The following is a 25913-nucleotide window of genomic DNA, read 5'->3' as shown; positions in this document are numbered from 1 at the left end:
TATGCCTTGTGCAGTGGAGACAGCAAAATTCTTGCTTTAAAAGGCCATTTTGTTCCATTTTGATATAAAGTGAGAGTGAAAGCCAGGCCCCATGGTGCTTCATGGCTAATAAAACTGCAAAGGCATTTCTTTCTGGGCATAAAAGATTATTTTAAGCATCATCTCCCGGTTCCTCCGTTACTAAGGGAATCCTGTCTCAGCTCAGCAGTGCAGATGGGCAAGTTGCCATGACGATGCTTCTAGGCCTGATTGGAGTCTAAATGCCACAGACCGGAGAAACCACTGTCACCACATGACTCCGGAGCAGCCTGGCAGCCCTCTTCCCAACCTTTGTCATTGGCTCACTCCCCCGGGACCACCTCAGGTGCTTGCTACCGGAGCATGCAGGCACAGCTGGAAATGATCACGAGGTCACAGCCTGCCCTGTCTGATTGTTGTCCCAGTCAGTTGCTCACTCTTATGCCCATGGTCATTGTCCTCGTGCCCCTCAGACACATGTACCCTTTGTCCTTTCCTTTGCTTCTCTAAATGTAAGAGGTACTATACGTATATCTAGAAACTTCTCCAGTGAACAAAGAAAAACATGATACAAATCCCATTGTCTGGCTTGTAAACCATCCAGACTTAGTCTGAAACTTTCCACACGATCACTCTGTCATGGCAGTCAGCCCTCTGTCTGTCCCTACAACCTGAAGCCAATCCTCCTCATCTATCTGGACATGTGGTATCCGTGGCTCTGAAGATGCTCACAATGTCTTCCAGCCCGCGTGCTCTTTTTATAGCGTCGCTTTTCCATGTTCCCATTCGAGGTGACTCTTCCCCCTATAAGGACCAGCTTGTGGCAGAAGTCAAATCACACCACGTGTCTCACACAGCTAGGTCAGAATGAATTACACAACCTATGCATGTTCACTCACAAGGCTTGCACTTAGAAGCTAACCACCGTATTGTGAGGAAGCATAGCTGAGACTAAACATGGGTTTTAGCCACAAAGGCAACATCTGCCTGTCTACCATCACACACAGAGTAAATAACAAGCCTGAAAGTGGCCCCAAGCTGACATCAGCCGCCATCTTTGTTCCAACCAATGCCTGGAAACTACAGAAGATGCAAGCTGTCCTTACCATGTCCTTTCTATGACTCTGGCAAAGAGAATCCTTACAGCTAGTACAGCAATGGCCGTTCTGTGCCCAGAGTTTCAGGGCAGTGCCTTGTTTTTCAGTAGTTGTGTTCCTTTCTTTTATAATGTCTGTTCTCTACTCCACAAAAACCTTCCTCTTCCCTGGAGGGATAATTCCCATTTCCTCCTCTGTGAGAATCCTTTTCAAGTAGTTTGTACATCTCCCCTTGGACACACGCTGTTTTGTCTGTTTGCTTCTCGCGCCTTTCCTGCCATGAGCCCCTTGAGTGCTGATGGATGTCAGGGTAGGAGCCAAGTGGTAAAGCTACAATGGTTTGTTTGGTTTTGCTTGTTTGTTTTCTGCTAAGGGGGAAAGTTACCTATTCTTTGAGTCGCATGCAATTACAAACGTAAATGGCAAGCATTGCAATAATGGCCTGGCACCGGGAGGGAAGCCAGCCAGATGGCCTCGACTGGAGCCATGTGTTCCCCTGGTATGTGGTATTCTGGTTTCTGCTAACATTTTTATAACAATAAAAAATTAAAGAAATGCACATTGGTGTCATATTAAATCTCAACAACCACACTAAAAATAACAGAAGAGGACAAGATTCTGGAATGCTTTTTTAAATGTCAGACATAGTCACACTGGTGGTGGCTTCCTCTAGTTGTGCTATTCCTCTCCTCGGTCCCTCCTTCTCCTCCTCTGTCCTCCCCTTTTGGGTCCTTCTCCTGCTCCTCCCCCACTCCAATTCCTCTCACTCCCTCCTCCCTCACTTCTTCCTTTGATTTCTTCAAATTAAATAAATTTCCATTTGATAGTTTCCTGAAACCCTGAAGTCTGGGCCTGATCTAGGAAAACTGAAAGTCTATGGCAAAGCTCAAATGTGTCTTGATCTTGCATTGAAATGAAAATCATTTCCTTGTTGAATGAGCACCTGGGGCTTTTACACCACAACCTTTTAGGCTTTGGGTTCTAGTCAGCAATGTAATCTCCACATCCAAAATCTCTTATACTGCATTTTATTTCTCCCACCACAAGAGGCGTCCAGCTGCTTAAGGCATCTAACAATTTGTAAGTGTTGCAATTCTCCTCCACTGACATCCCCAGACACATAGCCCTTCCTGGGGCATTAAGCTGCTTAAATTTGCCTTTCTAGATTTAGTGTCTGTACTGGCTAGTTTTGTGTGTCAACTTGACACATGCTGGAGTTATCACAGAGAAAAGAACTTCAGTTGGGGAAGTGCCTCCATGAGATCCAGCTGTGGGGCACTTTCAGAATTAGTAATCAAGTAGGGAGGGCCCCTTGTGGGTGGTACCACCTTTGGTATCACCTTGGGTTCTATAAGAGAGCAGGCTGAGCAAGCCAGGGGAAGCAAGCCAGTAAGGAACATCTCTCCATGGCCTCTGCATCAGCTCCTGCTTCCTGACCTGCTTGAGTTCCAGTCCTGACTTCCTTTTGTGATGAACAGCAATGCAGAAGTGTAAGCTGAATAAACCCTTTCCTCCCCAACTTGCTTCTTGGTCATGATGTTTGTGCAGGATTAGAAACCCTGACTAAGACAGTGTCCTCCTGGATATCATTGATGATGGACAGATACAATACTGAACACAGATTAGCGTATACTATAGACGTACAAAATACTAGCTATTGGTGATAGTAGTTTTTTTTTCCTTATTCTCATTCATAGTAGATGTCAAGACTCAGTGAAAGTGCCGTCTTACGTATCTGTGAAGTCAGGTAGGGAGGACAGAGTGATGCATTCTTTTCTCCAAGTCTCGACATATTACTGAGAAGCTGCCAAGGCACCCACAACTGTGCCTAGTGGAAGATTTTGAGTCTACAAGTCCAACCAGTGACTGGATCCCTACCTGAACTTTCTAAAGCAGGTTACCCAGGTCTTTAACTGTTTTTTTTTTTTTTTTTTTTTTTTAAAGAGGAAGCTGAAAGGTCAAATTGTTGTTTCTGCTTTTCCAAAAACACTCATGTGACTGGGAAGGGATTTTTGGAGTACAGAAATGAACGTCTAGCACATACAAGATAAGGTAACTATTGTAGCTGTATCACGATCATTCTGAAACTTTGTGGTAACACTCATTCCTGCAGCCATTGCACCTAATCTCAACTCCATGAGCTGCCTCTCTAGACGATCGGGCTTAAAGACTTTTATGAGTTGAAAAACGGTCTGGGACTGTTTGTGCCCTAGCTCTGAAAGTTGCGTACTGTCAGGTTTTGCTTTTAGTTTTTACCCCACTCTTTTGTTAGCATACATCAGTCCTATTTCAGTGTTAACTCTGTTCATCTAGTTTTGGCATGTACATAAATTTTAAGTACTTGATCATATATATATATATATATATATATATATATATATATATATATATATATATATATGAATATATAATATATATTTATAATATAGAAATAACTTCTTTAAAGGGCTGCTCTTAGGATTACCCAATACAAAATTGCCAAAGTGCTACTTAGCATGGTGAGTTTTCCCACAGCGGGTATTATTGCAGGTGACTTCTCTTTCTTTAGTTTCCAAAGAAAGTTTCACTTTTTTCTTGTCTCGTTCTTCTAAAGTTTAAAGCCTAAAACTGTCTTTGCCACCGCTAGAATCAATTGGCCAATCCATTGGCAAAGCAGGGCCATCTGAAGACGGAACCGTAGTTACAGGTATTGAGTCTTTACCCGGAAGGCATTGAGAAACGGACCGGAAGTGGCTCGGCTGTGCTTTTCCTCCGCGGAGGGCATTGGCGGACATACGGTGTGACTGCTGTCCCAGGGCTACTAAGAACTCCTGGTGTTTGTGTCTGGGACTTGCTGAAAGCTCCGCGGCGGCGCGGCGGGAGGTGTCGCGAGCCAAGCCCTGCCCGGCCACTTCCATGCCGGGTTGGAGGCTGCTGGCGCAGGCTGGCGCCCCGGTGCTGCGCTATGGCGCCGGAGGCCTAGGTGCTGCCCCAGGCTTAGGGAGTCGGTGGGTATGGGTGAGAGAACGGGTGGCGGGGTGCGCCGGCCCCTTAACTGTGTCCTTGAGCAGAGACTTGGTTTAGCGTAGAGGGTTAGAAGTGGGGGTCGTGTGTTCAAGGGTGTAGCATAGAAGATTAAGAAAGCATCTTTTAAAGCATTGAAGGGTAGTGTTTTTTTTTTATGTTTTCATGTTCAAGGAATTAGGGGTTAGCTACGACTATTATCAGCAGGAAGAATGTCTTTCGACCAGCGAGTACTGTAGTAGACGTTGTGTTTGTATTGTGTCCTATTAGGCCTTGTGTCCTGTGAGCAGACCCATCACTGTTGTAACAGTTTTTTCAGATAAAACTGAAACTAAAGGGGCATAGGTTGTCCAAAGCCACGCCGCTAATAACCAGAAAATCACTTGCGATTCAAAGCTGGAACTTCCTGACTACCAACCAAAGTAGACTACGCAAAGGTTTATTTAGGTTCTGACCCACCCTGTGCAGAAATTAAACACACTTCCTTCCTTGCCTCACGCCTGCTAAGCTCGTTCTTTGTGCGTTAGCTGGACAGAGGTCGTGTGTTTTGTGCGTTTTGTTTTGGTTTTAAAGCTGCTTATTTAGTAGTTTCGTACTTAACATTGGTGATGCCATTGCTGGCAGGGGGTAGACTTAGAGAAAATTCAGTTGCCACTCCATTAGTTATAAAACTGTCAAATACAGATTCATTTGGGTTAGTAGCCTCTCATGTGTTTTTGTAGGCATGTTTATTGTAGATGAAAAGAGAAATTGAGCCTTCAGGGTAGCCACTCTTGGTTAAAGCAGAAGCCCCAGTGTTATTATAAGAAGTGTTAGGGATAATGGTCAATCCATACTATTCCCTGAGGCCTTGAGTGCATTATCTAACTATGGCCTCGCCTACATTAAATGGAAATAATGACTTTATTTTATTTTTCAGAAAGAACATCTTGTTCTTTGTTAGAAATCTCCACAGCAAGAGTAGCACTTGGTGGGATGAGCACCTTTCTGAAGAAAACGTCTCGTTCGTTAAGCAACTGGTCTCCGACGAAAATAAAGCCCAGCTGACGAGTAAACTAAATCCCTTGAAAGATGAGCCCTGGCCTTTACATCCTTGGGAACCAGGTGATGGGTAGGATTTGAGATGTGACCCCTTAATTACAGTATGGCTGGATGTATGAAAGTGGCGAAGGCTTTAGACATATGACATCTTGAATTTTCATTTCTTGATTGTGTCTGTTCCATTCTGCTTGGGGTCCACCAGCTTATTTGTTTCCAACCTGCTGCTAGTAAAAGACCTCAGGAAGGTGCTTTGTAAGTGAGAGGAGAAGCACTCTGCATATGTTGTCTTCCTTTAGATACAAAGAATATAAAATGAGAGGTAGAAACCAGGGAGAAGAGGCTGGAGGATACAGTGTAAAATGTGCAGCGTTAATACAGCTCCTTCCAGTTAGGATGCTTGTGTGCCGTTAGGGCAAGCGCAGTTCCAGCATCAGTTGTCTGTGGCGGGATGCTAAACCCATTTGTGGCCAGACCAAGCAGGATGGGGCTTTTCCTATAAACGCATGTTCTCTGGAGTTATTGAGACACCGTCTACTGACAGAAGTTCAAGTCTCGCCTGGCTTGAGCTCCTGAGTTTCCAGCTTCTGACTCCTGAGTGCTGATTGTAGGCATACACCCTCAGACCTGGCTTATGCGGTGCATGAGATCAGATTCAGGGCCTTGTCCATTCAAGGCAGGCACCCTGCCAACTGGACTACATTGCCAGCCCCAAAAGTTGTTATAGAGGACAGCTTAATAGAAGAGAACTTGTGGCATGTATGTAGTATAATACCATTTAATACCTTAGAATTTGAGTAGATGTTTTTTCATTGATAATGCTGGACAGGAATTGAAACTACAAAAGAATAATAATGGAATTATATATGTATAATAATACTATTATTATATTAATGCTGTTATTAATGCTGTTATTTTAAAACTGAAATGTTAGAATTATCTTACATTTGCTAATTTTACAAACATTTATTAACCACCAGTGTACTGTAGCTGATATAGTTGAAGATATTTCCATCTGTAAGTAGTCTTGAATGTATTGTATCTGTTGGCAGGTTCTTCCAGGGTTGGCCTTATTGCCCTGAAGCTAGGCATGATGCCTTTATGGACCAAGGATGGTCAAAAGCATGCAGTCACATTACTTCAGGTAAGAACACACATGTATAAGGGATTTGTGTGTCTTAGGATCTGTGTACATAACCTGTAATTGTTGAGATGTGTATCCCAGACAGAAAACTGTGTGGTAAAGAAGAACTGAACAGGTAATAGTAAAGAGCTTTGCTTCTGATGGTTCCAGGAACGTTGACTCTAGCCTAAACCAGTTTCTCATCCTGGGATTAGAATACATGGAGTTATATCTAGGCAGGGTAGGGTGGCACAGATCCTCACAGATTGTCCACTTAATTCATTCTTAATACCTCAAGCCCATCATGTTCACAATAATTCATCCAGGCCCTGACTGACATTGGGATCTCCTTGCTGACTATCATAATGCTTCCTCTGGGGAACCACATTTTATTCACCTAGATCAGTTATTCTGAGATGCTTAAGGGCTCAGGCTCTGAGTTTAAATCCTGGCTCTGCCACTTGCTATATTTCTGAGCGCTCTAGCCTCTTCTCTAAGTGATATAATCCTATAGGAAGAACAGTTAGGCTTCACTGCACACTGTTACTGTGAGGACCACAAGAGATGACAAATGTCAGCTCCTAGAGACAGTGCACAGCGTCTCGAAACTGTCAACTGCTTTCATTGTAGAAAGCGCAGATGACCTTAGACTACCCTAGATGACTCTAGATCATTCTGGACAGCTCAGTGTCCTGGGTCTAATCTCAGAGGTGTGATGCTTGCTAAGGTGCAGGCTGTGCACGCTTAGAGTGCTAACAAGGTGCAGCGCCTGTAACCCCTTCATGAACTATTATGGTCTGACTGTGGGTCAGTAATGGCAGACTGGTACAACCACACAGGAAGCAATTTATTATTGTATGTCACGTTTAGCCCTATGAACCATGTAGTCACTGTCTTGATGGGTTCTCTGGGAAGTCCCGGAAGGTGTACACCATGGTTGTTCTTCAACACTCTCAGGCAGCATCAGGTTTAATACCTAGAACTATAATTTCCTACACGCTCATCAGTGTGGAAATGAAGTAAGTCGTGACCCATTCATCCACACAGTGTAGGCAGTGGACAGAGTCACACATAGCAGCAAAGTGAGCTTCGCAAATACAGTGGTGAGTGAAGGGAGCTAGCTCTCCTTCCTTAGCCAGAGGCTAATGTCTGGGTGCGTCTGGACTGGGGCCTAGGTTCACTGTTACCTATCTCCAAGGGATGCTCGGGCTGACAGGTCACAGTTTGAGAAGCAAAGATTAGGGAGAGGCAGATAAAGGGATTATATCCCTTCTTTAAAAGGTCTTATTTTTGTTGTATACTTAAGTTTTTGTGTGTGCTATAGTTGACATTTCAAAGGTTTATGTACTTTAGGATTGCATCTGGTGTTAGAGGGATAATAAGTTAGTGACTCTGGAAATTCTAACTGTCCTGGGCACTCATTATGCCTGATGGACCATGATACAAGCTCAGGTTTTGTGTTTGTTTTCAGGTACAAGACTGTCATGTGTTAAAATACACTCCCAAGGAAGAACATAATGGAAAAACCGCGGCCCTGACAGTGGGCGGGAAAACTGTGTCACGCCTCTATGTAAGTCTACATTTTCATTCCTAAAATACTGCATGTTATTAGTTTCAACTCTGCATGCATTCATGTTCGCAGAATGTTCTGCAGTCACAGACTGACACTTACCCTGAGGACTGTGTCTGGGGAGAAGCAGGCTAGCAGAGATTTTGAGTTAAGTAGAATTCACTAAGCTGTAGTGTTTATACATCTGTGAAGAGGAGATTACTGGTACTGCCTTCCTATTGGGCTTATCACAGGGACTAAACAAGCTTCCTAGAATTGCCTGGACTGCTGTACAGGCTCAGTACATCGTGGGTTCATTTGTTTGATTTTGGTTTCTTAATTTGATGCAGGGTTTTCCTGTATAGAAAAACAGATGTTTTACCCTTTTCATAAATTATTGTAATGTATTTTAGAATTAACTTTCTGTGCTTGGCATACATATGAACCCACATCAGAGTTTCTTAACAGAGCATTGTTTCCAGCGTGCAGTGTTAACAGAATGCTGCCTCTGTGGCTTGTTAGAAAAATGCTCCCAATTATTATCTTCTGCCCAGTCGAGGGTGAGTGAACGCAGCACTCATCTCAGACAGAATTTAGTTTTTTGTTGTCATTTATGAAGTAAACATGGGCAAAAATTGAGATGTAACCATACTGTGTGTCACTGTAGCACGTATTTCTTGCTCACTCTTGTGTGACTTTTCCTATGGAGACAGGAGTGACCTCACCTCAGATAGGGAACCCACACAGAGCAAAGAAGCTAAGCAAAGGCCCAGTCTGTTAGCCCGTGAGGTATTGGGGTCGCGTGGAGCAATATGGGTGAGAGTTGCACACAGGAGCATGGACAGTTCAGCCCAGCCCAGGCTGGCTAACAGCTAAGCATCAGCGGGCCTGGAACTCTCTACATGAGGTGTGGACAGCTCCTGCAGGCAGCTGGGCTAACCAGGTGCCATAGTTGTCTGCTTTCTCCACCGCCTTCAAGAGGGCCTCGTGAGTCCTCATGAGTACAGTTCTGCTCTGAGGAAACTGGGAGGTTCATTCACTCCCGAATCTCATGGAAAGAATGTGTCACTCAGAGGAGCTTGGTCCATGGCATGTGTGCTTGTTACAGTTAACTTATTCATGCTTACTACATGCCAGGAGCATGGTGTGAAGGCTTTTGCATTCATTATCACATGTAATCACTTCAGCCTCTGGGCCAGAGGATGCTGTTCTGGTCAGGACTGACGGACCACTCACTGACAAGAGCAGACAGACTCCACGACCTTACATACCTAGTGTTTCTGGGTACTACCCCCTGGGAACCCTCAAGCTGTTGACAGGGATGGATGAAGTAGCCAGCCCATAAATCAGCATAAATCCAGCAGAACTGGGGGCAGCCAGTTTTGGGGAGAACCTGTGCAATACACAGGAGGAGACCAAAAAGGACAGTAGGTGTTAAAGGGACGCTGTGGGAGTCACTTCTTTTTTATACAAGTCATGTCGTTACCATTATCAATGTTGTAAATCCCTTATGGTCTTGACATCTATAAATTAACCATCGTATTTGGATAATTTATTCCAATCTAAAAGATCTATCAGTAAGTGATTCTTCAGACATAGAAGAAAATAGGACTGGAGAGACGGCCCAGTGGTTAAAATCACTAGCTGCTCTTGCAGAGGATCCGGGTTCAGTTCCCAGCCCTCCATGGCGGTTCAGTCATCTGAACCTCCAGCTCCAGGACATTCTAACATACTCTTCTGTCCTTTGCAAGCACTAGGCATGCACATGGTGCACATACATACATGCATGTGAGACATACATATATAAAAACGAATCTACATTATTTTTTAAAACTAAATAGGAGGTGATGGGGACATGGTGCGCGGTGGAGCTCTGACCCTGGGTTCCTCCCTTCCCTCCTCTTCACACCCTCTTTCAGCATCCTTCTTTTACTCATAAAGATAGGATTTGGAGAGCTCAATTTTCTTCCAGTTCTGAAATTTATATCAGTTCTGAATCCTTTAGCTCTTAAAGAAAATGTGCTTGGGAGCACAATTTAATATAGTCTCTTTTATGTAATGATGAAAATGTGTTATTGATTAAATACTAACAGTATTTACAAAATAGCATAGTGCTTACTAATAAATTTTTTTCAGAAGGGTTAGTATTCTACTTTTATATTCAAGATTGCTATCCCCCTCCCCTCTGTATATAACCATTACGTGATATCTGCAGTGAATGTGCAGCACAGTGGGGTTTTGGAGAGTCAAGGGCTTTGTCTTATGTTGTAGTAGATGCTAACCATTCAGCTACATAAACCTTAATAGCTTTCACTTCTCAAAGGTCTGTTAGAGAGAAGGGGGTTAGAGAGGGTAGCAAAGCGTAAGAGGTGGGTGTGAAGGGAGATATCAAAATGTGTGAAGTTGTCACGGTGAGACCTACTATGTGTCATTAACGTGTACTAATAAGAAAAAGAAAAAGTTACTTTGCCAGTGTGGGAAGCACTCATCATTTACAATTAAAGTGTTTTGTTTAAAAATAAGAAATTTTCCAAACTAAAAATGTACCAGCCACTACATGTTTCTCCCTCAAGGAAACTGCAACGAGACTGACTCTATAGAGGGTTTGTTTTTATCTTTTAGTTTGCTTTTTTTTTTCAAGACCTATGAATATCAAATATTGAATAGTTGGGTACTCAAAATAAGTTGATTAAAACAGTTTTATTTATAATAAGGCTAGAACTGTTTTTTTTAAATCTACAAGGAATTTACACCTCTAAAAAAGCTTGCACTTTGTTTTTGCTATTTTTGTATCTTATAAATAAAAATTGATGTGGTACATAGTGTCTCTTTGTAAGAACATTAAATAGCCCTAAAAGTTGATTAAATCAATTCATCTTGGGAGCAGAGCAGTACTTCCATTGTAGGAAGGATAATTGCTGAGGAATTCTGCAGGAGACTCAGCTTCATGGACGGGGCTACCCACGTGTGACAGTGCTGTCAGCCTCTAAATTGCTTTTTTGAATCATTTATTTAGAAGTTTAGAAAGGAAGGGGGCAGGGCCCAGCAGACTGTTGGAGCACCTCTGCTGTCAGCTGCAGTTGAGCATTGGCTTTGCTCATGACTAAGGCTTAGTTTTAGAATATTGTCATTTTAGTTGAAACAGTTATTCAATTTTCAGTGAAACTGAAAAGAAATTAAGATATATATGTTGTCTTAATTTTTTTTATGCTGGAGTCTAGTGTTAATGTAGGCTATGATGTTCATTTTATGTTATTTTTTTCCAAAACATAGGGTTTCTTCTCAGAAGTTTCTTGGAATACTCTGAGTCTAATGTTAACAAAATAACATTGTGCTTGATAAATCAAATGAACTACGTGAATGTTGAAAGCAAATTTGAAAAGCTGTAAATAAATTACATTTGAAATTGAAACACAAGGAAAGTAATTTCAGTGAACAGACTTGTATGGAAAGCCTGCTTACTCTTTTAGAAGTGAGTGGAAGGAAGGTGAGAAGGGGCATAGGAGTTTTCAGCAAGCTAGAAGGAGAAGGGCAAAGAATGATAGGATCAGTCTTTTGGAGGGAAGAGAGGGAACAATAGCTTGAGAGAAAAGTATTCACTGTGCAGGCCCCTCAGAGCAGTGGTGTTCACTACACAGGCCCCTCAGAGCAACGATGTTCACTGCACAGCCCCCTCAGAGCAGCAGTGTTCATTGCACAGCCCCCTCAGCGCAGCAGTGTTCACTGCACAGGCTCCTCAGAGCAGCAGTGTTCACTGCACAGGCCCCTCAGAGCAGTGGTGTTCACTGCACAGGCCCCTCAGAGCAGCGGTGTTCACTGCACAGCCCCTCAGAGCAGCGGTGTTCACTGCACAGGCCCCTCAGAACAGCAGTGTTCACTGTGCAGCCCCCCTCAGAGAAGCAATGTTCACTGCACAGGCCCCTCAGAACAGCAGTGTTCACTGTGCAGCCCCCTCAGAGCAGCAGTGTTCACTGTGCAGTCCCCTCAGAGCAGCAGTGTTCACTGCACAGGCCCCTCAGCGCAGCAATGTTCACTGCACAGGCCCCTCAGAACAGCAGTGTTCACTGTGCAGCCCCCCTCAGAGCAGCAATGTTCACTGCACAGGCCCCTCAGAACAGCAGTGTTCACTGTGCAGCCCCCTCAGAGCAGCAATGTTCACTGCACAGGCCCCTCAGAACAGCAGTGTTCACTGTGCAGCCCCCTCAGAGCAGCAGTGTTCACTGTGCAGTCCCCTCAGAGCAGCAGTGTTCACTGTGCAGTCCCCTCAGAGCAGCAGTGTTCACTGTGCAGTCCCCTCAGAGCAGCAGTGTTCACTGTGCAGCCCCCCTCAGAGCAGCAGTGTTCACTGTGCAGCCCCCCTCAGAGCAGCAGTGTTCACTGCACAGGCCCCTCAGCGCAGCAGTGTTCACTGTACAGGCCCCTCAGAGCAAGCGGTATTCACTGCACAGCCCCTCAGCGCAGCGGTGTTCACTGTGCAGCCCCCTCAGCGCAGCAGTGTTCACTGTGCAGCCCCCCTCAGAGCAGCAGTGTTCACTGCACAGGCCTCTCAGTGTAGCAGTGTTCACTGCACAGGCCCCTTAGAGCAGCAGTGTTCACTGCACAGGCCCCTCAGAGCAGCAGTGTTCACTGTGCAGCCCCCCTCAGAGCAGCAGTGTTCACTGTGCAGCCCCCTCAGAGCAGCAGTGTTCACTGTGCAGCCCCCCTCAGAGCAGCAGTGTTCACTGTGCAGCCCCCCTCAGAGCAGCAGTGTTCACTGCACAGGCCCCTCAGAGCAGCAGTGTTCACTGCACAGGCCCCTTAGAGCAGCAGTGTTCACTGCACAGCCCCCTCAGAGCAGCAGTGTTCACTGCACAGGCCCCTCAGAGCAGCAGTGGTGTTCACTGCACAGGCCCCTCAGAGCAGCAGTGTTCACTGCACAGGCCCCTCAGAGCAGCGGTGTTCACTGCACAGCCCCCTCAGAGCAGCGGTGTTCACTGCACAGGCCCCTCAGAGCAGCAGTGTTCACTGTGCAGTCCCCCTCAGAGCAGTGGTGTTCACTGCACAGCCCCCTCAGAGCAGTGGTATTCACTGCACAGCCCCATTAAAGCAGCAGTGTTCACTGCACAGGCCCCTCAGAGTAGTGGTGTTCACTGCGCAGCCCCCTCAGAACAACAATGGTCTCAGCATTCAGGATACAGTCCACTAAGCTGCAGGTATAGATGATTTAGCGATCAAGAAGACTGTGTAATGTGTATCACAATGGATGTAGATAAATGTTCTAAGGAATAAGACAAATAGGCTGACAAAATGGTTCTTTTGGACAGTAAATCAGGAGTCCTTAGTAGTTAGAGAGCGGGTCATCAAAAAATGTATTGGAAAAGCCCTGTGAAGAAGGTGACTAGTGTAGACAAAGGACTTGAGGCCAAAAGGACCTGAGGCCAGTGTGGATGTGCTTTCAAACCAGTAAGGGCAAGAGCGTACATGCCGAGACTTGTGCACTGGGTTGGATCTAAGCAAGAAGATGATTTGCTCTTAGATGTATAATTAGTTTAGATATAATCTCACCTCCCTTAAGCAGTGGGAATTAGATGTTGTTGGTTCAGTAGGGAACAGAGCTTGCTTTGATTTTTATTTTTCTGTATGTTTATAACTTGATTTGGGCTCTGCACTCAGGTCACATGTGCTGTTTTGTGCATTACTTACATGTGCTGCTTTTCCCTCTAGAAACCTGACTCTGTGTTGGAATTTTACCGAGATCTTGGATTGCCACCAAAACAGACAATTAAAATCTTTCATGTAACAGATAATGCTGTAATTAAGCCAGGTAATCTGAGGTCGGGAGAGGAGGGAGGTAAAAATACCCAATATGTGGTTTGTTTAATGTCAGCCCTTTTGATAAAGCTAAACAAAACACGAAGTCCCAAACATGTATTTTTAAATATAAAACCTATCTGATTTAATGACTAGGAACAAACAATCTTTGTCTCTGGTAAGTGGGGAAAGCTGTAGGATCCTCTTTGTTTTCCCCAGAGGGAGGAACTCTGGGGCAAGTGTGGGGAGGGACGCATTCATACAGAGCCTCTCCAAGTGAGCTCAGGCTGCAAAGTGCGTCCATGGCTGCAGGCTCGGCCTCTGCTGGAAACAGCCACACTCCTGAAGAGACAAGTGCAGCCTCAAAAAGAGCAGCACACAGCCCCGGGAGGGTCATCCCCGTCCCTGGAATGTCAAGTTAAGGATTGATGTGATTATACTGATTCCTGTGGTTAACATAGTATGACATTTTGATGTTTGACCTTCAAGAGAGCTCCATGCTATTTGAACTTGCATTGCAACAAAAAGACAGTGAAATTTTTTTTAAGTTTAAATTTCTAACTTGAAGGCAAAATAATTTTGAATTATAAAATTAGTATAAGTCTTGCATCATTTATTGGTGTGACTTGTAACAGTATTCCACTTTAAATATAATGGAATTGTTCTGAAATTCTTTGTTCTGAAGAAAAGTTAAGCATCCACTTTGATATTAGCAGATTTAATTTGTCCAAGCCCTCTGTTCATGTTTAGGATAGTATAAAAGTCAATTCCATTAATTTTTGCTGTAGTTTTAACCATATTAAATTACATTTCTCAGTCAGTGATGGTCACATTGCAGTTTGAGTTGTTCAGCCTTACAAAAATGAGGTTTCTGTAATCCCTTAATTTTTCTTTTTTTAATTAATCTTTTTGATGGACAAATTTATTTGTGTTTATTTTATAGAGTACAATGTGATATTTTGGCATACGTACAATAAAGTCCCTATTTAAGTCCACTTCCTTTACAAACCTAGATTAATCTTACCTTAAAGAATCTGCTCTCTTCAACACCACTGAACCCCATTCTTTGTACTAATTAAACAAACTGAAACTCGCTTTCCATTTCGGTCTCAGCTACATTGGTCCCTCAGTTTCTTCACCTTTTTTTTTTAAAGACTCTTAATTGGTGTTATAGTGTTGACTCTTGCCCAATATGACAATTTTTTGAGGTCAGGGCTAAGCCTTACACGAGTTGAGTATCTATAAGGACAGGTTTTATCTAATCCAAATACCTAAGCCTATGCTAAGTGAAAGAGACTTTATCAGTATTGTGTTTAGAGCAGAAGTAATCTGACAGGAGCAGGCACTTTATGAATATATACACCATAATCAATCCGTTCCCAGCAGAGGAGAGACCCAGTCAGGTTAGTGCATTTCCTCGTCCACTGATGATGAAAGACTGCATAAAGCCCCACCCAGCAGCACAGTTCTTTTCATGCTCTTTCTTTTCTCCTTATGTAAGTGGACGATACATTTTGATTCAGCATATGTATTCTCTGCAACAACCAGGAATCATTATACTTCGCTTGCCAGCAAGGGGACTGTCATTGCCATGGGACCCAACATCTAGACTAGCACCTCATAAGCCCCATGAAGGGGCTGGCCTGGCAGGAGTGACCAGTCTGGTGGCTCACTGGACCCGGGTTCCCTTGTTCTTCCTCCTTCTCATCATTAAGTGGAACCAAATAGCGGATGGCTTCGGTGTTTGGGTGTCTCTGATGTTCCTAATTGCTAAAGAAGATCTGTGAGCATTTGAAAGCACCGCTGGGAGCTCTGTGGGCCAAGTATCTGTGGATAAAAGTCCTTTCTGTTGCTGACAGATAACATCGATTTCTCATTCTCTTCTTCATACAGGGACCCCGCTTTATGCAGCTCACTTTCGCCCTGGACAGTTTGTGGATGTCACAGCCAAAACGTAGGTCCTTAGCTGTTCTCCTTTGCTTCGCTTTTCTCTACATGTTAAAGGACAGAGTGGGTGAAAGTGCAGTCTCTGAAGTCAGTTAATAAAGACAAACTGCTCTCGTAGGTCTGCCTGTAAAGTCACCGACTACTAGTTTCACATAAAGAGTGTACATTAGATGATCTGAGACGTATGCTTCCAGGTAATGGGGCTCAGAGGAAGATCACATGACTTGAGTGCTTTCCCAGTTGGGTCTGCTTTAAAGACCAGGATTTGACTGTGAACACATCTAAGTTGTGGTGGAGGACAGCTCGATGATTACTAGAGTTTGGTTCCAGGTTCTGTTTCTAATCACTGGGAGTTGTAAGATTTTATACTGTTTGTAAAAGTGGTTGTTGTGTTTAAATGTCTCTTAGTGTAACTGTAAAACATGTTTGCAGTTGCTTTATCTGAAACTAAGTGATCCTACACCGCAGGTCTCCTTAGGAGCATGGGGTCAGACTCTGTGTGAGGTAGTGAGACTGCTGCAAAGGGAGCCTCGTGTATTCAAGGGTCTGATACACAGGTGGTCGTTGACTGCACTGGCAGAATGCTGAGTGTGGTTCATGGTCTAGACTAGGATCCCGGATACTCTAACCACTTCTGCCACGAGGGGTAGCCGTGTCTCTGTGACTCAGGAGTTCTTTGGTCTTAGAAGTTACTGCTCCGTAGTGCGGAGTACTGGGTTCTGCCGGCTGTGGGAACTCACACAGTCTAGACCAGCCAGAAGTAAAGTGCCACCTGCTGTGTGCCGTTCTGTTCTCTCACAGTGGATCCTGACTTCAGTCCTCTGTGTTTGTTTTCTCCTGTAGTACATGACAGTGCCTACAAAGATAGGCTCTACTGAGAGCCTTTGACAAATAAAGGTGTCGACACGTGGACTCTGGAGGAGGGCAGTTTGTTTGCATTTACTTTGCCATGGTGACCAAACAGCAGCTTTCTTCCCAAGAACCTGATGAGTGTGGCCTCAGGTTCCTAACAAAGAACCTGATGGCAGTTGGGTTCCACACGTGACCACCTTGTGTCAGACACAGGCCACTGCCAAGGCTGCTAGCTGCCTTTCTCTTTGTCCCGCACTCTAGACATGAAGTGCGATAGACTGGCGGGCGGTCAGAAGAATCTTGAGGAGATTCTCAACCTGTCCTTTTGTTCTCCCCTGGTTACTGAAGCCAGTAAAATCGTGCTCATCTCTTAGATGTTCTTCGGCTTTTCTGAGCTTTGTTGGTTAGCAAGTGAAAACTGGGTTACATACATTATTTTATTTTTAAATTTATGAGTTATTACAAATCATAAGATGCCATGCATTAATCCTGTGAATTTATATACAGTGCTATGTGAATTCCATTCCATACCTTGCAGGACATCTGGGACGCTCTGAGAAGGCATGCAGAGCCGATGGATGCCTCAGGCGGCAATGCCTTGTGGCCGGGCTAGTGACTGGCTTGCTGTAGAGCTTAATTTTCCCAAGCCTGGGCTCAGCCAGTGCTTTCAGTTCACATGCTACCTGTGTGCTGGGGATAATTCCAATCTTGGATATAGAGTAATGGTGGGGGTGTTGTTTGTGTGTTTATTTTTTGTTTCATTTTGTTTTTGTAAGGTTCTACTTTTAGAAAACAATGATTTGAAGTTATATGACAACCTCCTGGATCAATAGCAAATAAGTACTCAGGGAACAGGTGCCCTTAGGAATTAAAGCAGTGATGGTCAGTCCAGAAGAAAGCAGGCCGCACTGAGAAAGTCCTTGCTGCATGGCTGCAGCACAGCGATTGGTTAACTTCGGTCTGAGAGGTGGGTTCCCCTGTGGAAGCTCACTGTGTGCTGGACTGTGTCTTCATGTAGGCTGACTTCCCTGACACCAGCTTAAATTGTATTTCATGTAATTTTGTGTTGAGTATTTCCAGGGACCATACCGCTTCTAGCTGCCGCGCGCACGCGCCGTCCCCCCTTTCCCCCCCAGGTTTTAAAGGCCTGTGGACTGATAGCTGTGCCCATGGAACTTGGTTGGAACTCCTGAGTGCCATGTTGGCTCCTTAGCTGTGCAGCTTTTTCCCTGCCGCTGACTTCCTGGGCTGTGGAGTGTCTGGACAAACCACATGCATTTGCTTGTTTTTCACGTTTCCTTGGAGTTCTTTAGTGTTTGTGCCTCGATGCTTCTCTTTTGGAGGGCACTTCCTGTTTTGCATTTAAGCTCTTTGGAGCCTATGAGAGAATTGTTTTCCCCATTAACTATGAATGGAGACATCGCCTTCTGGGTACAGGTTCTGTGTCCCTTCATTTTCTTTCTCCTATGACTGATGTGGGGACAGACTTTTCTACTTTGTCCTCCATTTCTAATCCTTTTAAAATTTAATTTACTTTCTATTCAGAGCAGTAAATTATGTAATAAAACAAGGAGTGGTTAGATTACAAAGAGATAATATCTCAAAATAATCCTTAAAGTGAATGGTTGTTTCTAGATGAAGGCTCTGGACTCACAGGGTGGAAACCACTGCTCTAAACCTTTCTTTCCCTTTTCCTTTTTCCAATAACATAGCAGTTGCAGTGACGGGCATTAGGCTCACTTCTTTAGGCCTGGCAGTGGGCTAAATAAGGTGTGGACTCTGCCCTGTATGTAGCCCATATGGAGAACATGCGCCAAGGAACAGCTGCAGAGGTCTCCTAAGTTAAGTGAGACCTTTAAACAGTCTAAACATTCTACATAAATTCATTTTTGTTGTCCCCGTTTTCAGATAAGCCTTGCTAATGTTGGAATGTCCAAATTGCATTCTCCCTGGCTTGAATTTTCATTTGATTTCTTACTACAGCCATTAGTTAAGCTACACTGTGTAGCTAGGAGGAGTGGCGCACACCTGCAAAGCCAGTTCTGTGGGAGACAGGAGGACTGTGTGGGTTCTAAGCCAGCCTGAGTAAGGCAGTACGCTGTAGGCCAGCCAGGGCAATCCCCTGTCTCAAACAGACAAGCAGGCAAGCAAAGCCCCACAGTGGGTGAAGGGTGAGGCCAGGCATCTGCACTGGGTGCAGTTTTGCTAAGTTCTCAAGTTGGAGAGCAGCTGGGAGAAGTGAGACACTGGCTACCTGTGCCTCCCGCGATCAACAGGTGCACCCTGGCCTCCGCATCCAGAATTAAGCGTATAATTGTCGTGTCTCTTGTGTTTTTGCCTTTTGTTTAAAGGTTATTTACTGAAGAGGTTCCTGTTGTACACAGTGGGACTCATGAAATGTTCCAGACCCAGACTAAAAAACAATCTGCAATTAGCTGACACATAATTAGCACTTTCAGGGTACCGCTTTCATCTTGTAATCATTTACTCTGAAATGAGCTCAATTATCTTCTGTAATTTACCTGCTTGCGATTTTTCTAGTGCATGCACTCACACTGACTTTTTAAGGCAGATGATCAGTTTGAGAACTCTGAAGGCAGCAGTGAACCTCTACAAAGACAGCCAGTGGGCGAAGGTGGTATCTTAAAGCATGTTCCTTCGAGATGGCAGTGCTGGGCCCTCCCTTCTGCCCTTAGGTGCCACTTGCTAATTGATGGAAAACTTTCAAATTACACTTCACTTATTTCTCTTCATTTTTAAATTGCTAAGCTTTTTACATTACTTTGCAGGTATGCCCTAAAATGCATTGTTAAGTGTAAATATTAACAATTTCTGAAGCATAGTTTTAGTATTTGATTCTTATAGCTTCTCTTTGGTATTCAACTCTCTATAGAATTATGCAGTGATTTTTTTCCATTGAATATATGTTACATTTCTATTTTAGCATTGTGATAAGAATGCTCAATGTTCTTAAGTTATTGAGGGATGAGAAGGTTTATGCCGGCAGGAAGGTGTGTGCTCCCTTTAACTTACTAACAAGTCAGTGTGTCATTTGGGAGGGCGTGCCTGATGGGTGCTGTTTATAACTTATGGTTGTTTTCATGTTAAGTTCTTGGTTTATCTAAAACTGTTATTCAGGGGCTTTCTCTGTCTATCCTGTCTGATAATTCTTTCCTAATAAACACATAGCAAAGTTCTGGGGGGATAGCATGGTTTTCATGCTATGCTGTAATTGATCTGAACAGTGCACATCTAATCATAACTAGCTTTGTTGAAACTACACAACATTACATTAGATTATATTGCTATTATCTAGTGAAAAATAAGAGAATCTGCACTTGTAGGGATGCACTTGACATTCAGAGATAGCCTTTAGTAATGTTTGAACTTGGTGGTATTAGTTTGTTTCTCTAGCTAACAGACTCTGCAGTAAAGTATATTCGTTTAAAAATAGTATTTAGGTTATTAAGAAACTGCCTTTTTTTACTTTTGCTTTTCCACTAGCTTCCTATTGAACACAGGTCAGGATCCATCTGGTACCATCAAGCTACTTGTCCAGCATCTAGAGGTTTATTTGTTCCGTGTTCTGATCTGTGCACTAGCTGTGGCTTTCTGACTGGTTGCCCTCACACGGTCCTGCAACCTCAGTGTCCGTGGTCAGAAACTGAGCACGCTTGCCTGACTGCATCTGGCTCAGGGTCTCTCCCAGGCCGTAATCACATTGGGTCCTGACTAGAGAAAAATCACCTCTAAGCTTACCAGCAGTTATTGGCAGCAGTGGGCCGTCAGCTGTTGACTGGAACGCCTCGTTACTTTGTGCTCCATAGGAGTGCTTGTCTACTAAAAGCTGCTTCTTGTGCTCTCAGGAAGCAAGGAAAGAAAGTGCCAGAGGCGGGTCTCTGATAAGCAGGCCTCACACTGGCATTGTCGCTTAGCATAGTGTATCCATGAAACCGAATCAGTCCCAGGCTTTGGAAAGAGGATTGAACACAGCATACATACGAGGGGATGGAGTCTTTAGGGTCCGTCCCAATGGCTGCCTGCCATGGTTGTTATGACACTAAAACTTCTAGAGCTTTGCTATTATATCACTAGATTATGAGGGTGAGCTTCTTAGGTAAATTCCCCAAACTTAGCTTACTGTTGTCTTACAGTCTTGACATAACATTTTATTCAGAGCTAGGCTCCAGCGGGAGGTACAAACCAAGACAGATAAAGAAACGTTCATTTGCAGTTTGACTGGTATGGCCTTTTCTGGTTATTTAGATAAGAAGTCTTGTTAGAACTCCAAGGTGCTGTCAAAAAAGTAGAGTCAAAAATATGTTATACTCCATTCATTATGTAAATTCTAACTTTTTTCCCCCAGTATTGGTAAAGGTTTTCAGGGCGTCATGAAAAGATGGGGATTTAAAGGCCAACCTGCTTCTCACGGTCAAACAAAGACCCACAGGAGACCTGGCGCCATCTCAACTGGGGTGAGTATAAATAGTGGTGCTCTCCGAGGGAGGTCGGAGTTGGGCTGGGTCTCGTTCTGTAGCCAGGTTAGCCCAGGTCTTGCAGGACTCATGCCTCAGCCTCTGGGCCTGGTAGCCGTCGGTCTTCTGTGGGCCTGGCCCCACCCACTTTTCTGGTGCACGTGTACTTGTGAGCAGCACTCTCTGCTCCTTCCTTCCCTGGCGTCCCATCTAAATCACTACGGCAACTGCGGGTGGCTGCATTTGCCACCTCACGTACTAGTTTTGCTCTAAAGGAAACAGTTGCTCCAGATTGTTAAGGACAGCATATAGGACAGGGGGAAAGCCATTGAGAAATAAGCAGTAGTGCATACGAAAGCCTTTGGGGCCTTAGGAAATGCAGAGTCAGCCTCTAATGGTTGGTGAGGTCACATGCTTCTTTCCTCTTACAAGAAAACACATCACAGCTTCCCCCAGGTGCTAAGTTCTCACCCACCAGATTGTGTTCCAAGTTGCTAAATTTTTGTCACACTATCTTCTAAGAGCTGAACAGGATCAAGGCTGACTGTCTATATAGCCTTCTCTCAGGAAGAAGCAATGACAACCCCCCCCCCCCCGCCTCCCGAGAAAGGGGTTCCTGCTGATATAAATGAATTGTATTCATGGGTATATAAGAAAGAGAAGAAAATGGAATGTCCTTCCTGACAGCACGCTAGTCCTTATAGACAGAGTGATGGTGTCCTGCTGCTTGGTGACCGTCACAGATGATGAGTTCCGCCAGCATTTTCAGTGGATACAAATCCAATGGTGGACGCTTGAGAGGAGCTGGATTTACATCTCTTTTCAAGTCAGATTACAAATTAACCACCAAGAGAGAGTACTAGCAGTAGAGTGGACTAATGTGCTTTATGCATCCTTGGAATCAAAAATAATGTAAATGTGAACTTTGTCTTTTGTTATTCAGGATATTGCCAGAGTCTGGCCTGGAACTAAAATGCCGGGACAAATGGGAAACCAAAACAGGACAGTGTATGGACTGAAAGTAAGTCTGTAAAGTGCTAATGTAAGTTTACATGCAAAGGCCAGCGTATGCACTGTGTGTGTGTGTGTCTGTGTGTGCGTCTGTGTGTGTCTGTGTGTGTCTGTGTCTGTCCTGAACAAGGGTGCTTTTTAACTGTTAAAGATGTAGGGTGTGGGCTTGACTTGTAGATGTGGAATTAGGATCATTCAAAAGAAATGAAATGAGTTGTACTATATGGGCATTCTATATGCTTATACTTTCATTAAAACAACAAATATGTATATATTTGTATGTATATAGCTCAAAGCATAGAAGAACAAAATAAGATACCATAGCAACTACACCTAGAAATGGTCCCTGATATTGTATGTGGTTTTTTTCCATTTTTATTCATATATTTTATATGTAGATTCTGTATAATGTTTTTTATAATTATATCAAGGTTCTGATGGGGGAACACTATTTAGATGAGTGGGTGGATGCTTGACTGAGTGGACATTCTGATGGATACACGGAAGGATAGTTCTAGGATTCCTTCTGTGGTTGTTATATGAAGGCTGAGAGATCCCACTGTGGGCTGCCTCCAGGCTGGAGTCCTGGAATGCCTGGAGCCCTGCCTCACTCCAAAACCTCAACCAGGAAGCCCAGCGATGGGAGCTCTCAGTCTGAAGCAAAATTCCTAAGACTGAAGTGACGCACGGACAGGCACTGGGTCCAAGGCGCAGGGAGCCCGGAGTTGAGATGGCTGGGACAGGTTTCCAGGGCAGAGAGGAAATACTTCTCTCAGCCACTTTCATTTATGCTGGGCTCCTGATGGGATGGGAGTCACTGAGTAAAGTCCACACTGAGGCTTCCTCACAGACACACGTACCAGCTCAGTACTCCTCAACCCAGGCAGTCAGCCTTGAAGTCAGTTGTCAGATAAATCGAAGTCTGTTTCCCACCATTTCTATTTTACCTTAGGAAAGTCCATCTGCTTATCACAGTGTTCTGTGTGGCATCTATTTTCTTACTGTATTTTATTTTATTTTTGACTATTACTTTCCAGTTCTGTGTTTATTTTGCTCCATATTAAGATGTTTTTAAAGGCAGTCTGCTTAGCCTGATTAATCTAGAGACTAGATCCAGTGAGTTACGGATTCCCAGTGGCTAGTTGTGGAAAAGTAATAGTAACCACAGTAGAGCTGACCATGCACATCTTCTCAGTCAGCAGGCTCCATGGAGCTGAGGGAGTTGGTAGCAGGCAGGCTCCTGAAGTAACACAGTAAGGCCCTTACAAGTCACCGCTGCAGGGCTGAGAGCTCGTCAGCCCTGCTTGGCCTTCTGTGCTGACACAGAGCGCTTCCATCACACAGGCTCCTGGTGCCGTCATCTCTCACAAGTTGTACACTTCTGTTACAGGTGTGGAGAGTGAACACCAAGCACAACATAATCTACGTCAACGGCTCTGTGCCTGGACATAAAAATTGCTTAGTAAAGGTATGTGCAGCTGTCTACTAAAGGTGTGCCCGGTTTCTACTCCTTGTTACTCTGAGACTTTTCCATAAACTCTGTTTGCTCTGTTATGTAGCTTCTAGGGAAGGGTCTTCTCCTGCCACGTGTTCTCTACACTGGCTTCCTTTGTAGTAGCATCTCAGTAAAAGCAAAAGATGCACCATAAATAATGAGCTGCACGATGGAGATCCAAGAGTCTGTAGGAAGGAAGGCACTGTCAAGTGTCACTCCTCCTCTGTCCTTCCAGAACTGTGGGCGAAGGAACAAGTGCTAAAGTAGGGGCCGGGGTCTCACAGACACACCACTCAGTCACACCTGCCTCCCCAACACCTACTGTCTTTGTCAAAACTAAAGGAAAAGGAAAAAGGAAATAGAACTAACTCGTGGGCCGGATAGACTGAGGTAAAGCCGGAGCGTCCGAGGATGCACTGTGTAAGCGTGCTCATGGCCGGAGTGAGCCATCGCTGATGCGCCAGCAAAGCCGAAAAGATTTCACAGTTTCAACTGCATGTTGCATTAGCTGTGCTCATTTACACCGGAACCGCCATCCGCAGCGTTGTTATGGGAACCCTCGGGTACAGTAGACACATAAAAGTGAGCAGACCGAGAACGCACTGCTTGGCTCCCTCCTGACAGTTTTTATCAAATTAACATGTAGTTTTCTTATAGGGTGCATTCCTAATTCAAGTTGAGCCTAAGGTTGGTGCATTGCAGAAAACTAAACATGGTGGCTTCCTTCTGGGCAACGCCCTGGTCACTTCCTGAAACAATCGTAATGAGGGGCCTTAAAATAGAACTCTTGTTATATACTTGTTGTTCCTAGCAGCTGCTAACTAATTTTGACTAAATTATTTATTTCTCATTGTTAAAATGTTCCTGACCTATTTTGTTGTGTATATAAGTATATTTTTCTGTCTGAATGAGTCTACAGAAGCTTTGAGGATCCCAATAATATTATCCAAAACTGAAGTACAGCTTCTTGGATCTTATCAGCACCTCTGCTCAGGGACATCTGCTGTGAATCCAGACATAAATCTAAATGTTTTCAGGCCATAAAATGTTCTCAGAGCTTCTGTAAACACTTGTGGGTTTCTTTCTCTTGTTTTTGCTGAATGTCATTCTGTCTTTTAACTTCTCAGAATGTTCCTTGCCAAATATAAGCTAATTTCTTTAATAAAAATGCTATTTCCCTTTTTGTGTTGGTAGACTTAAAACTAACAGAAATCCAGTAACTTCCGTGTTTTTAAGCCTCAACCTCCAAAAGTTTGTTCTAAATATAGAAAACAAAGTAACAAAGCAGGCAAGAAGAGTAAATAATAGAACGGAAAATTAAGTATTAATTGTATTTAGTATCAGACTTTTACATTTGAAAAATAAATATGCATATAAAGGATATTTGAGATGTAATTTTAAAATAACCATCCTATTGGACAGTTAAAGAATGCACACTTAGAAATCACAGTGAAATACACAGTATAATCAGTGGCTTTATTCTCGTATCTGGGAGAGCCCGTTCTCGCCTCCGTGTGGAACGACTACATGGTCAGCCGTGTAGAGCAGAGACTGTCGGTGGTCCCTTTACCAAGATTGGTAGCACATACGAGTGAGATTTCTTTCCTTATTCTCTCAGATCAAAGACTCTACGCTGCCCGCATACAGGGATTTCTGTAAGAGCCTGCCGTTCCCTACCTACTTTCCTGATGGAGACGATGAAGAACTTCCAGAAGATCTGTACGATGAGAGTGTGTGGCAGCCCAGCGAACCTTCCATTGCCTTCGCCTGATGCCCTGGTGCGCAGGACTCTGTGCTTCCTGCACTTTGAGGAACCAGATCAACAGTGGCCCCAGGGTTGGGAATCGGATTCCCTGTGCTGAGTCAGGAGAGTGTGCTCTTGTTTTTGTCAAAGGACACAAGTGAGTCACTTAGCCCTCACTTCAGTCTGGTGAGCAAGGTCACCGCATCGAACAGTCACACAGACTGTGTTTGTTAAAGTTGGCGGTTTGTGAAGAACAAGATGCCTGCCCTTTGTAGGTGCCACTCTGTAGACACACGTCCCAGTCTTGTTTCGCTTTTGTTTTTATAAACTTTTATTAAAGATTTATCTCTTTTAATGTCTGGTTGTGAAACAGAACCTGGTGGAACTACATTGCCGCCTGTTGGATAAAAGAAACTATTTCTTTAAAAACATAACATTCTTTTAGAGGTTAGAAACTTGATGGGAGGAAGAATTACTTTTTTACTCTAAATTACAGAAACCTGCATGTTAAAGTGAGGCCTGTGTGGATAGAGAGCCCCAGCACAGCCTGCGTCTGGGAGCAGCCATGGCTCTGCTCTGCCGCGAGCAGAGGGCGTGCTGCCAGGTCACTTCTCAGAGCTTGGCTCCTGACCCGAGCGTCAACCTGACACGCCGTTTCAGTTTTGTCTTGAAATCAGGGATCATATTGGTGACCAAACTGCATTCCAATTAGCCATTTGTACCGACACTTGTGCCGGTTATGGACTGTAAAATGGGGCTAATACCAAGCCT

General features: G+C 44.2%; 1 protein-coding gene across 1 annotated transcript; it reads left to right on the top strand.

The window, feature by feature from the left end:
* Positions 1-3845: 3845 nt before the first annotated feature.
* Mrpl3 (mitochondrial ribosomal protein L3) lies at positions 3846-25497 on the top strand. The gene is made up of 10 exons (XM_052187465.1): positions 3846-4102; positions 5038-5222; positions 6209-6300; positions 7751-7849; positions 13532-13631; positions 15512-15572; positions 20784-20892; positions 21836-21913; positions 23294-23371; positions 25017-25497. The coding sequence occupies exons 1-10, from the start codon at positions 4011-4013 to the stop codon at positions 25167-25169; spliced, it is 1047 nt and encodes a 348-aa protein (XP_052043425.1). The 5' UTR covers positions 3846-4010; the 3' UTR covers positions 25170-25497.
* Positions 25498-25913: the final 416 nt, after the last annotated feature.

Source organism: Apodemus sylvaticus, chromosome 7, assembly GCF_947179515.1.
Source record: "Apodemus sylvaticus chromosome 7, mApoSyl1.1, whole genome shotgun sequence".
NCBI lineage: Eukaryota > Metazoa > Chordata > Mammalia > Rodentia > Muridae > Apodemus > Apodemus sylvaticus.
Note: the sequence above shows the minus strand (reverse complement) of the source record. Positions and strands in the feature narration are given on the sequence as shown.